Source organism: Sceloporus undulatus, chromosome 1 (genome assembly GCF_019175285.1).
Source record: "Sceloporus undulatus isolate JIND9_A2432 ecotype Alabama chromosome 1, SceUnd_v1.1, whole genome shotgun sequence".
Classification (NCBI taxonomy): Eukaryota; Metazoa; Chordata; class Lepidosauria; order Squamata; family Phrynosomatidae; genus Sceloporus; species Sceloporus undulatus.
In genome coordinates this window covers 375,565,364-375,577,454 of record NC_056522.1, presented here as the reverse complement: position 1 = coordinate 375,577,454, position 12,091 = coordinate 375,565,364, and the positions used below count along the sequence as shown (strand labels likewise).

Sequence of the window (12,091 nt, the reverse complement as noted above, 5' to 3'; positions counted from 1 at the left end):
AATCTACAAATCCCAGAATTCTATCGCACTGAGCCATAGCAGTTAAAGTGATATCAACCTGTATTATTTCTGCATTGCAGATCCAGCCCCAATAAAAAGTCTATACTTCCTATCTTTTTATGGAGTAGGTGTGTTTTTTAAAGCATGTTTAAGCCTAACACTTCTTCCTGAGCAGTTTCAGATTAGTTGCTCCTGGATTGAAAGTGAGAGCACTCCATTAAAGCAGTCTGTTAGACATTTTAATTGCTGCACCAATTGTTGTTTCTGACTAAGCCAGGGACAGGAAGGCTGCAAAGTGTAGAGAGATGGCAGCTGACAGTCGCCTGCAGTACTTCTCCAATGAGACAGAAGCCTGGATGGCATTTTCTGTAAACTGCCAGGGTGAAGGTGTTGACACTGAACATACAAAGCACTTTGCTATTGTATTGGTCTCAGATGCAGCAGCCAAATCCTCCTCCCAGTTCCCATCTCCACAGCCATCCATTCTCCTTTATACTGGAACTACACTGAAGGTAATTTAAGACAAGGGAGGCAAAGGTGGGCAAAATGCAACCTGGGGGCTGCATGTGGCCCTTGGGACCCGAGCATGCATCTCCTGAACCCCTTCAAAGCCCTAAGACAATAAACTATAATGCTGTTTTTCAGGTGATATTTTTGCCCCTGAAAACCGGTCACGTTGATCCAAAACTGACTGCAAGTCCAGTAGTTTATTTTATCTGCCCTCCCAGCAGCCATCAACCTGCCGAAAAAACAAACAAGTCAGTCCAAAATGGCAGCTGGAAGTGATGTGATGACACTTCTGGTGTATTGGATGATGGAATGTCATGCTTATCAAATCTGCAGATGACGCCAAATTAGGAAGAGCAGCTAATACCCCAGAGGACAGGATCAGAAGTCAAAAACAGATTAGAGACTTGGGCTAAAATTAACAGAATGAATTTCAACAGAGATAAGATAAGGTACTACACTTGGGCAGAAAAAAAATGAAATGGACAGATATAGGATGGGTGACACCTGGCTTGTACATGTGAAAGGGATCAAGGAGTTGTATGTTAGAAGACCACAAGCAGAACATGAGTCAACAGTATGATGCAGCAGCTAAAAAAGGCAATATAACTTTAGGCTGCATCAACAGAAGTATAATGTCTAGATTGAGGGAAGTAATAGTACCACTCTATTCGGCCTTAGTCAGATCTCACCTGGAATACTGTGTCCAGTTCTGGGCACCAAAACTGAAGAGTTTTGGAGGCCACCCAAACTGCAGAAATAATCCAGTTTGATACCACTTTAACTGCCATAGCTCCATTCTATGGAATCCTAGGTCTTATAGTTGTGGCACCAGAACTCTTTGACAGAGAAGGCCAAATGGCTCACAAAACTACAAATCCCAAGATTCCACAGGTGTCAAACTGGGTTATGTTTAGAGTGCAGATGTAGCCATTGACAAGATGGTGCGTGTCCAGAGGAGGGCAACCAAAATGATGAAAGGTCTGGAAACCACCAAGCCCCATGAGGAGCAGATTAGGAAACTGGGTATGCTTAGCTTGGAGAAGAGAAGGTTAAAGAGTGGCATGGTAGCCATGTTTATTGAGGATGGAAGAAGATTGCTTTTTACTGCTCTAGACACTAGGGAGTTTATCAAGCGGGAGGAATTTCTCTTAAATTAGAATGAAAAGAAAGTGGGGCCAGAACGCATTCACTTAAAGTCGCTATTTTTGCGCAATTACATGAATACACATTGCATTCCAACTGGCTCCTCATTGCCCAGAAATAGCATGCCATTGCCCGAATTTGCGTGTGGCAGTCTATCATGCAATAACATGAAACCACATGATTACGTTTGGACTGACTTCCCATTGCCCAAATTTGTGTGTAGTGGGTTATCACACAATAACGTTAAACCCCATGATTGCATTCAGATTGCCATTGGATTATACTTCCAATTCCCCTTGTCTCATAAACTCCTAGGATATGGAGAAATGGATTCAAGCTACTGGAAAAAGGATTCCACCAAAACATTAGGAAGAACTTCCTGATGGTAAGAGCTGTTTGTCGGTGGAATACACTCCCTTGGAGAGTGGTGGAGAGTCCTTCTTTGGAGGTTTTTGGGCAGAGGCTGGATAGCCATGTATCAGGAGTGCTTTGCGTATACCTGCATGGCAGGGTGTTGGACTGGATAGCCCTTGGGGTCTTTTCCGACTCTAACATTCTATGACTCTGTGAAGGATGATGGTCCAGTATGCCAGAGAGATACAGGAGGAAGCAAATGACCTCCTGCCCCTCTGCAGTTGCCCACCCTTGCCAAGGTAATGAGTTGATCTACGTCAGCTGATCCAACCTAGGTCAATTTACGATGTTAGGAAGCCAATTGAAACATGTGCATTTGTTTGTTTCTCCTTTCCCCATATTATGCTAGGATGCTTTATGCTGTGCTGTTATTGTTGGTGGTGCAGTGGCAGCTGCAATCCAAATGAGTAATTTCCCCAAAATCTGGTCTAGACACCATTGTCTTCATTATGTAGCCCTTTTGTATTTTCTCTGTTTCTTCTGTCTTTTCTCCTTAAGATCAATTCAAGCACAATGCTTTTCACTCAGAGTCCTCTGTCAGAAGGAACCCCTATTTATCCATGGTGGAAGTCTTCCTTCCTTTTCAAAGTACCATTTTTAAGTTTCTGGGGGAAGAGATCTCCCCTTGGAGGATATCATTGCAGTACCTGATCTTTGCATGTGAGCTCCTGTTAGACAAATATGCAGATAAGATAGTCGGCTTTCCCAGATGGTAGGTAGATAGTTATAACTGGCAGGACTGTACTTGGCATTTCATTTCAATTCCAAAATGCTAATTTTGCAAGGAAAAAGAAACCAAGGGATCTCTTTTGCTTCTTGTTTCTAGGGCTCGTTCTCTGGTCCCATGGGATTTGCTTGTTTCCATGCAAACTTCTCTTCCAACATGAAATGTCGGATGGGGCTTCCCGTGTACATTGCCATCTGCTTTGTTCTTCTGAGCCTCTGCAGCTTGCAATCTCTTGCCTTTCGAAGTCCAGAGGGAAGGCACATAAGAGGACTGCAAAGATCCTTACCAGAAGGCTTAGAAGACACGGCCAATGGGAGCATTTCAAGCCAAGAAAGTAACTTCAGCTCACCTTTGCAAACAGCCAGTACTCCTGTCTCCAAAAGGCTGTATGGAGACTCAGCAGAACCATCTGAGAGTTCGATGTACACAGCCACCACCATTAAAACAACATTGCAAAGCATTTTGGGTGTCTCAGGTTTCTTGGGACGCCAGAGTTTGGATGTTTACAGCACTGTAGAGACAGGGATTGGTGAAAGCAAAAGGCAGTTCCATACTAGTGGACCCAATAAGGAGCTGAGTCAGAATGGACCAGCCAAGGCCACAGCGGTGACTGCTCCAGTTTTTAACATACATGGAGATCTCCCGAGCAGTGCCACAAGAGAGACAGCTAGTGATGGTGGAGCAAGACCTACCTCTACAGGGAATCCATATGGGGATGTTTTTATGCCCATTATCCCAGAAGGAGGAAAAAGGATCAGCGATTCAGCGACCGCCCAACCAACCATGCAAGGAAAAATGGCAAGTTTTCCTGGTACAATGGCCAGTGATCACACCACAAACCCTTCCCCTCCAATTCGCCAGTCGGTAGGTTCTGAGCAAACACCAAACAGAGATGGACTCTTGGTTTCAGCAAGCGCAGGTTCTATTGCAAAGCCCACTGATGGCAGTAGAGGTTTGGAAGTGGAAGTCTCTGATAGTCAGGGCCACTCAAAATGGGCCCCTGGCACTCCTACAAGTGTTCCTGCTGCGGTGCCACTGAGCGACGACTGGGATGATACAAAACTGGTACCCGGCAGTCAAGCAAGAGCTATGCTGCCAGAGGCAGCAAACCAGCTCCATGTGGTCACTGAACTTTACCCGCCAGCAGAAAGAGAAAAAGAAGAAGAAGATGATGATGTGAAAAGGGTCCCACCACCAAGAATTTTGGCAATCCCAGCAAAAGAAAGCAAAGGTGCTGAGGTTGGCTCAGACTTGGCATCTACACAGGTGGGAGAATCCGCTACTCTCTCAGCCAGTCTGGATTTTGTCCATGGTACTCATCCATCAGTGAAGGCTGAAGATGCTGCTGGAAATATGGGGGGAAAGGCAGGCCCAGTTGTGACAAACCATCCCAGGTCGATTCCCGAGACTGCTACCACAACCGACGTGACCAAATCCGGTGTCTTCCAAACCCAAGGAGTCCCATTAAGAGGTTAATTTCTTCCCTCATCTACACACTTTTTGGGGTTTTCTCATTTTAAAACAGAGATGAAAAACTGCTCTGGGTCTGGGGGCTTCACACATCCTCCCCCCCAAACACACAATAAAAAGAAGAAGAAAAAGAAAAGAAGCACAATAATAAAAAAATGGAAGGGGCTGGAAGTTTACTTCTGGTTTTGAAAACCCGGTATCCTTTTTTGTAATCATGTTAAATGGTGCAGCAAGGATGGGAAGGGCTGCAACCTGTTCAAAAGATAAATTGCTGCTCTTGGGCATTTCGAGAAGAAGCAATTCACTTCATACTCTCTAACTGCCCTGATTTGGTAGGAATAGTCCCAGTTAATTCTTCCATCCCACTTTTTCAACTGCTTTTAAAATCCCAGTTTCTTTTTTCTCCTCCCATTTCCTGCCTTCATCCTCATTTTACTTCAAATTGAGTTTGAAATGCAAAAATAGTGTGCAGGGCAGGAGGAGAGGAGGGAGTGAAATCTTCCCCGCAGAACGCTAACTCCAGACATACAAGCCAAGGGAAGCTGCAGCAGTTTGCTTTTGCTTGAGCCTGCTGGGAAGAGGAAGATTTTACTCCTTTACAAATTCCTTGCTGAGTTGTGTCCAAGCTAGTTTCACACTTTGAACTCAGTTTACACCTATCCAAATAAGAACAAAGGGGTAAAATAGGAGGAGGAAAGAGAAACCAAGACATTTTAGAAGCAGTTGAAATAAAATGGGATGAGAAAGGATTAACTGGGACTCTCCCTGATAAATTGTGATAGCTGGAGGGTACGCAGTTGCGCTGGTCAATACTTAGGAGTATGTCCTCATTGTGCAACTTGTTTCATACATAGACTCTCACCATTAAGTATCTTGTGTATATGCTTACACATGTGTGCTAGAGATAAATTGCTATTATTACTAATATTAGCCAGAGTCCTATACAGGAGTTAGAAATGGAATTAGAATTGGACAGTTCTGTAAGGTCCGTATCCAGTAAGGAGCTGTTGTTAAAACATAGGGAGACATCAAAATGACTGATGTGAATTGTTACCAATGCATAATGGTACTGCTACATAACGATAACAACTAGGGAGTGCCGAGGCGCATTGATCATCCCTGATACACATCAAGACGCACTGGCCAGTGTCTTGTTATGATTCTTTACAATTCACAAAATGGTTTCTTGAGCCTCTGCTAAACAGCTATGTATGCATAAAGTTGCATAATGTACAATGTGAGAGTAGATTCTGGCCTATGGTTATAACTTGTTTTCCTCCAAAACCTGGACTCAGGACCTCTTACAAATTAAAACGAATGCAATATAGTTAAAGCATACAAAGGATCGATATTAAAAATGGAATTAGATTTTCAGCATCTTAAAAAAAATAAAACATAAAATTAATAACAATAAAAAGCAGTTTTAAAATCACCACAATTAAAACAGTATGGTACCCTTTAAAAAACCCGTTCTTTAAAAAATGTTCAGTTCTATAAACCAAGTTCAAGTATTGTACTAGCCAAAGGCCATGACAAAATGAGCTTATCAAAAAGCATAAAACATTTAACATTTAAAACAAAAGGCACAGAATACAAAGGACAAAAAATGTCCCAACATTTAATATGCAGTTAAAAATAGTTAACTGTTAAAAAGGGCAAATGGAAAAAGAGACATCTTTCCTGGATATTAGTAAGCAAATATGATATAATCATAAAATCTAATTAATATTTGGCTTCTCCCTGGCAATTTATGGCAATTTTATTTAACTCTCTCTTTCTAATCTTTTTTGCAGCCATGGTAAAAAGAGCCATTCTATGTGTTACACAGTCGTTGGTATCACTCAAAAGGAATTGGACCAAATCAACAGTAGAGCTCCCACTTTTGTTTGTCAGAAAGGGTGTTAAAGATTTCTTTCTAGGGTCGCTGTACAATGGAAAAATTAACAAGTAATGAACAGTATCCTCCACCTGAGGCTGACTGCAGATGCATAGTCTGTTCTCCAAAGGCACTTTGTTGTAGCGTCCATCTAGAACCACAGTAGGCATTACTTGAAGTAGTAGCTCAGTGAAGGCAATTCTCAAAGTAGGCGACTTGAGTTTAGTCAAATATCTGGCTCTGAAATGTTCAGTCTTCAAAAAGGAGAACCAAAAGGAGAATTGTGAGGTCCTAATTGACTGCAGATCTTTTCTTGAATCAGTCCAAAAGAGGAATTCCCTTAATTGCCTCTTATTCACGCCAATAACAGCTTTCAACTCAGAAGTTATATTTTTGTAAAAGAATTTGAAAACTTGATTTCCAGAACTGATTGTTGCACATTTCCAAGTAACACAATGCTGGGAGACGATTAGTTGGTGAGATAGTAATATGTTTAAAATATCTTATCTGTGTAAAGTCTATTCTTGTTTTAACTGAGGGGCAGCCAAATTCAGTGCGCAAAAAAGGTGCAGGAGTTCCATTTGGTAAAGTGCAGAGCTTTCAGAGAAATTTGTTTTGTAATATTTCCAAGGTTTTGACAGTGTTGATATCTGATCCCCATATTTCTGCACCATAAAGCACCTGGGCAAAAAACGTCTTTGCTTGCTGACAGAGGATGCTGGACTGTGTAAATGATGACCGTTACAAATTGTACTTTAAAAAATGGTTAACAAAAGCACTTTGGAAAGTGATGTGGCCAAATTTTTTAAAAATACATAAGAAAATTGTGAAAAAGAAGATGAAAAAGCAACAAAATAGAGTAAGAGCGCTGAATACATACCAGGAAAAAAAAACCCAGAAGCAGGAGACATAATATGGGAATCAATAAGCATAATGAAATTCATTGGGATTAGATGAGAAGTAGGAATGTAACCGAGAAATAGATGGACAGGATAAATAAACTGAGGGGAAATGTTTCTCTTATTTTTGTGTTAAAGAGAATATTTCTTCCATCTTATGTAAATGATATACAGCGACCCCTTCACATTCATTGGGGTGAGGGTTGAAGGACCCTCATGAATGTGGAAAAAGTACAAATTAAAAAAATACTATTCGTTTTACCTAAGAGAACACCTCTCCAGGAATCTCCAGGTCCTCCAGTACAACTCTAGGGTCCACATCTGCCAGATGTTGATCATAGAATCATGCCGTAGGACCTACAAATGCCTAGAGAAGTGCTTTCTCTAGGAATTTCTAGATCTCCAGCACAAACTATTGTCAACGTCTGTCAGAGTTGCCCTGGTGGACCTAGAGATTCCTAGGGAGAACATATTGATCACAATTGCAAGCAGTCTAATCTGCAAAAGTCAATTCTGCAAATGTGGAGGGCCAACTGTACAACTGTTGTTACTGGTTTTTTTTAAAAAAAAAAAATGAAAATAATAATAATAAGAATAAGAATAGTAATAATATATTATAACAAAGCACTTTAAACAGCAAAAGGAAATATATGATGGAGACAGGGTCAGTAAATCGTAAACAGAGGCTGTTGGAAGAGATGCCAATGCATCTATTTCAGATTCTCTCTTTTTCTACCCTAAACGTTCCTGGAAAAAGAAAGGTGGGCATGGCAGTGTGTGATTGGTGTTTCCATACCCTACAATATTTCACAGTTGAAAATTGGGACATGTTTGGTTAAGCAACATCAGAGTGTGGCCAGGTTGGCAAACGTTCTTAATTTTGGGAAAACATACTAGCTAGGACATGCTGCAGCAGTTTGCTTTTGCCTGCATCTACTGGGAAGAGCATGATTCCAACCACGCCTCTCCTCTTCCGCTTGCTGAGTTGACTGAATACAAACTACTCTCATTCTTTGGACTCAGTTTGCAGCAGCTGAGATAAGCTGAGGATGGAAAGTGAAAGTGGGAGGAAGAGAGAGAAACCGGGATGTTTTAAAAGCAGTTGAAAAAAGTGGGATGACAGAGGAGTAATTCGGGAATGTCCCTGCCCAATCAGGACTGTTGGAGAGTGTGTGTTTCCCCATAGCTTTCTGCATTGTTTTACCTTTCTAGGTCTCACCGATAGAGCGTGGAAGAAAAGAAGCGTTTGACCTTCAGACTCTGCAGTCTGGAGCAATGACTGCTGTGAGATTCCTGCTGGCTCCTTCCATGTTTATTTATTTATTTATGGCTGTTTCTGTGCCACTGCAGCACATTGTGGTTGGGCCTGGGTCCAGGCAACAATTGCTCTGATGAAATTAGCTGGCACAAAGAAATAAACTCTTTTTTTGGGATAAAGTATTGTGGCAGGAAAGTAGGCTGAATCATGCTGTCTCCCCACTCCCTGCACTCCTCCCAACAGCTGCTCAAGAATCTCCAAGACTGAAATCATCTCTTCCCATTTGCTTTTCCTCTGCTTTCTGCAAAAGAAAGATCAACAGAGGCCACATAATGTTGTGGGTACTGGAGCAAAAAAGCCACAGACCCGTAAAGGCAAGCAGATTGGTGCATCCTGGCTGCTCTTCTGCAGTGTTGTGGCTGCAGTGATAAGAATCTTCTGTCAACGTTTATTGCAAGAGCTAAGAAGACAAAAGGGAAACGTCCAGTGCCTCTGATGAAAATCTGAAAAGCCAAGATCCTGCCTTGGCATTGTATATACTGTCTGTGCCTGTGGCTTTATGCATTGGTTGTGCTAAATAATTTCTGTTCTAAGGGGCAATGTACCACTGAACACAACCAAATGGGCAGATTGTCAGGTCTTTTACCCATCAACCACCTCAATTTGAGTGAATCTACACTGTAGAAATAATGCAGTTTGATACTACTTTAAGTGCTGCAATTCCATCCTAGAGAGCCAGAGTCATAGTCTAACTCTGGAGACCAGGGTTCTAATCCTGACTCAGCCATGCAAAGCCATTGGGTGAACCTGGGCAAGTCACACTCTCTCAGTCTCAGATGATGGCAATGGCCTTCTGAAGAAACATGCCAAGAAAACCCTGTGATAGGTTCACCTTAGAATCTCCATAAGTCGGAAATGTCTTGAAGGAACACAACAACAGCGACAACAACAGTTTTAGGATTTGTAATTTTAAGTGGTTCTAAACTGCATTATTTATACAGTGCAGATGCACCCAGGCACTGTCCTGATTACTCTTCTGTCATTCCACTTTTTCAACTCTTCTCCCCTCCTTGCGTCCTTTGTCCTCAGCATACTCCAACTGCTGCAAAGTGAGTTCAAAGTGCAAAAATAGTCTGTACTCAGTTAGGAGAGGAGGGTGTCTTGATTTCCCCAGTAGGCTCAGATAAAAGTAAACTGCTGTAGCATCTCCTAGATCAGTTGTTCCCAACCTTCCTAATGCCGCGACCCTTTAATATAGTTCTTCATGTTGTGGTGACCCAAACCCATGAAATTATTTTTGTTCCTACTTCATAACTGTAATTAAATAGGTGTTTTCCAGTGGTTTTAGGCGACCCCCATGAAAGGGTCATTCGACCCCCAAAGGGGTCCCGACCCACAGGTTGGGAACCACTGTCCTAGATTATGCGTTCTTCCTCATTAAGAACTCTTGCCATGTAGATCACATTGTGATATTGCGTGGCCACATGTCACAGTTTTCTTCTGTGAAATGTTGGAGGGTATTAGGTCACAGTCATCCCACATCCTGACATTTCTGGGCCAAAACTTGATAAACAGGGACAGCTCCTGGTTATGTCATGGCTGGTGATACCATTAAGCATTGTGCATTAAATAGCAGGCATGATTGCTCACAGTTTATGACTGGAACACATACATAGGCAAAATGTATTTTCCTGATTGGAAATCAATGTCTTTGCCAATTGCAACATTTAATTTAAATCAATTAATTTTTGCAAAGCCACTAAAAGACTGCCTGCCTGAGGTTTGTGTGCAGCCTTGTCTGCCACCCAAATGTGACTCCATGAAAACCAGAGATGTTGAACCTCTGTTTGTCACCCAGAGGTGATCCATAAACACTGCGGACTCAGGACAGCACCCTGAGACCTGGTAACCCTATATACAACCAACAACACGACATGCACCTATGCATCCCATCTGCATGTGGCATTTTATGTGCAGCTCCTAAATGTGTCCCATAGCAGGCATGATTCTCTTGTTATGCGTTTCTTTCATTCTCACAGGCATCACAAAAGAGGTAGCAACAACATTTCACAACTTTGATGACCTTTTACCGGGTGTGACACCTGGAGGCTCCATTACCCAGGAGGCTACAGGACAACATCAGGTGACAGAGGAAGAAAGAGAGACGGTAACCCCAATTCCAACCATTTCCAGCGTATCCCCGCTGTTGAAGAAGTCAGAAATCTCTGCAAGTACTGCATCCCCTGTTGACACTCATTTTATTGTTGGTGAAACACTGGATGCTACAGGTTAGTTTATAGTATTTTTGCTTCATATGTCTAGGCACCCATACTCCATTGCAGGACTACATTTTATGCATGGAGAAGGTATTAAATTCTGCCTTCTAGGAGTCTTAGTAGATTAGAAGTGGAACATAAGACAACAGTGTGATGCAGCAGCTAAAAAAGCCAGTGTGATTCTAGGCTGCATCAATAGGAGTATAGTGTCTAAATCAAGGGAAGTAATAGTGCCACTCTATTCTGCTTTGGTCAGACCTCGTCTGGAATTGTGTCCAGTTCTGGGAGCCCCCATTCAAGAAGGATATTGACAAAAACAGTTAAGATATTAACTACATAAATAAACCCCTTAAAAATAGACTCACAATGCTTATTAAAAATAGTAAAAAACCATTAAAAACCATGCAGAGGCTGGGTGCCACTTCTGGTTATAAGAACCAAAGTCCAGTCAAAACAACAATGTATTCTCTACCTGCTGGAAACTCAAAAGGGTTGGAGACACCTGACATCTCTTGGAAGGGTGTTTCATGTTGCTGTCATTGTTATTTGCATTCCCCCTTTCTCCCCAATTTGGGATCCACAGCGGCTTACCATTTAAAAGAACAATACAGTTAAAAACATTCCAAAAGCGAACATTCATAATATTAAAATGATTCACATTAAAAGAATATAATGTATTTTAAAAGATAAAAAAGCAAATAAAAACAGTTCAGTTTAAAACACAGCACCCCTTTTCCCTTTCTTTAAGAATGTTCTGTTTTAAAAGCCTATTGAAATAAAAAGGGTTTTGCCTGCAGATGGAAGGACAACAAAGAGGGGGCCATCCAGGCCTCCCAGGGAAGGGAGTCTCAGAGTCTGAGGGCAGCCACTGAGAAGGCCCTCTCTTGTGTCCCCACCAACTGTACTTGTAACAGCAGTGGAACTGAAAGAAGGGGCTCTTCTGAAGATCTCAGGGCCTGGCCAGGCTCATATAGGGAGATACAGTCTGCCAAATAGCCTGGAGTGTGTTCTGTGTTGTTTGCTGTCATTTCTGACATATGGCGACCCTATCACAGGGCTTTCTTGGCAAGTTTCTTCAGAGAGGGTATGCCATTGTCACCCTCTGAGGTTGAGACAATGTGAGTGGCCCAAGGTTACCCTGTTGTTTTCATGGCTGAGCTAAGATTCAGACCCAAACTACTACATCATGCTGACCTAACCCACCAGCCTAAGTTTGTGGCATGATGGAACATGCAACAGGGCTACTGCTGAACATCTCATACTTCAGACAGGCTCATGACACCAGATCCTGCCTTATCCTGGAAGCTAAGCAGGGTCAGCCTTAGTTAGTGCTTGGACGGGAGAGCACCAACAAAAACCAGGTGCTGTAGGCTAGATTTCAGAGGAAGAAACTGGCAAAACCACCTCTGAATATTCCTGGACTCAGAAAACCCAGTGAAATTCATGGAGTTACCATACGTTGACAGACAACTTGAAGGTACATACAAACACACATGAAGGTGGCAGCAGTCTTTCAGT

General features: G+C 42.2%; 1 protein-coding gene across 2 annotated transcripts in view; it reads left to right on the top strand.

Annotated features, from left to right (window-relative positions):
• The window catches only part of ARMH4 (armadillo like helical domain containing 4), a 59,712-nt gene that overhangs the window by 7,646 nt on the left and 39,975 nt on the right, over positions 1–12,091 (top strand). For both annotated transcript variants that reach the window (XM_042446607.1, XM_042446606.1), the window contains exons 2-3: positions 2,894–4,265; positions 10,337–10,585. In XM_042446607.1, coding sequence (XP_042302541.1) covers positions 2,894–4,265; positions 10,337–10,585 — 1,621 coding nt within the window. The remainder of the gene's footprint in view (positions 1–2,893; positions 4,266–10,336; positions 10,586–12,091) is intronic.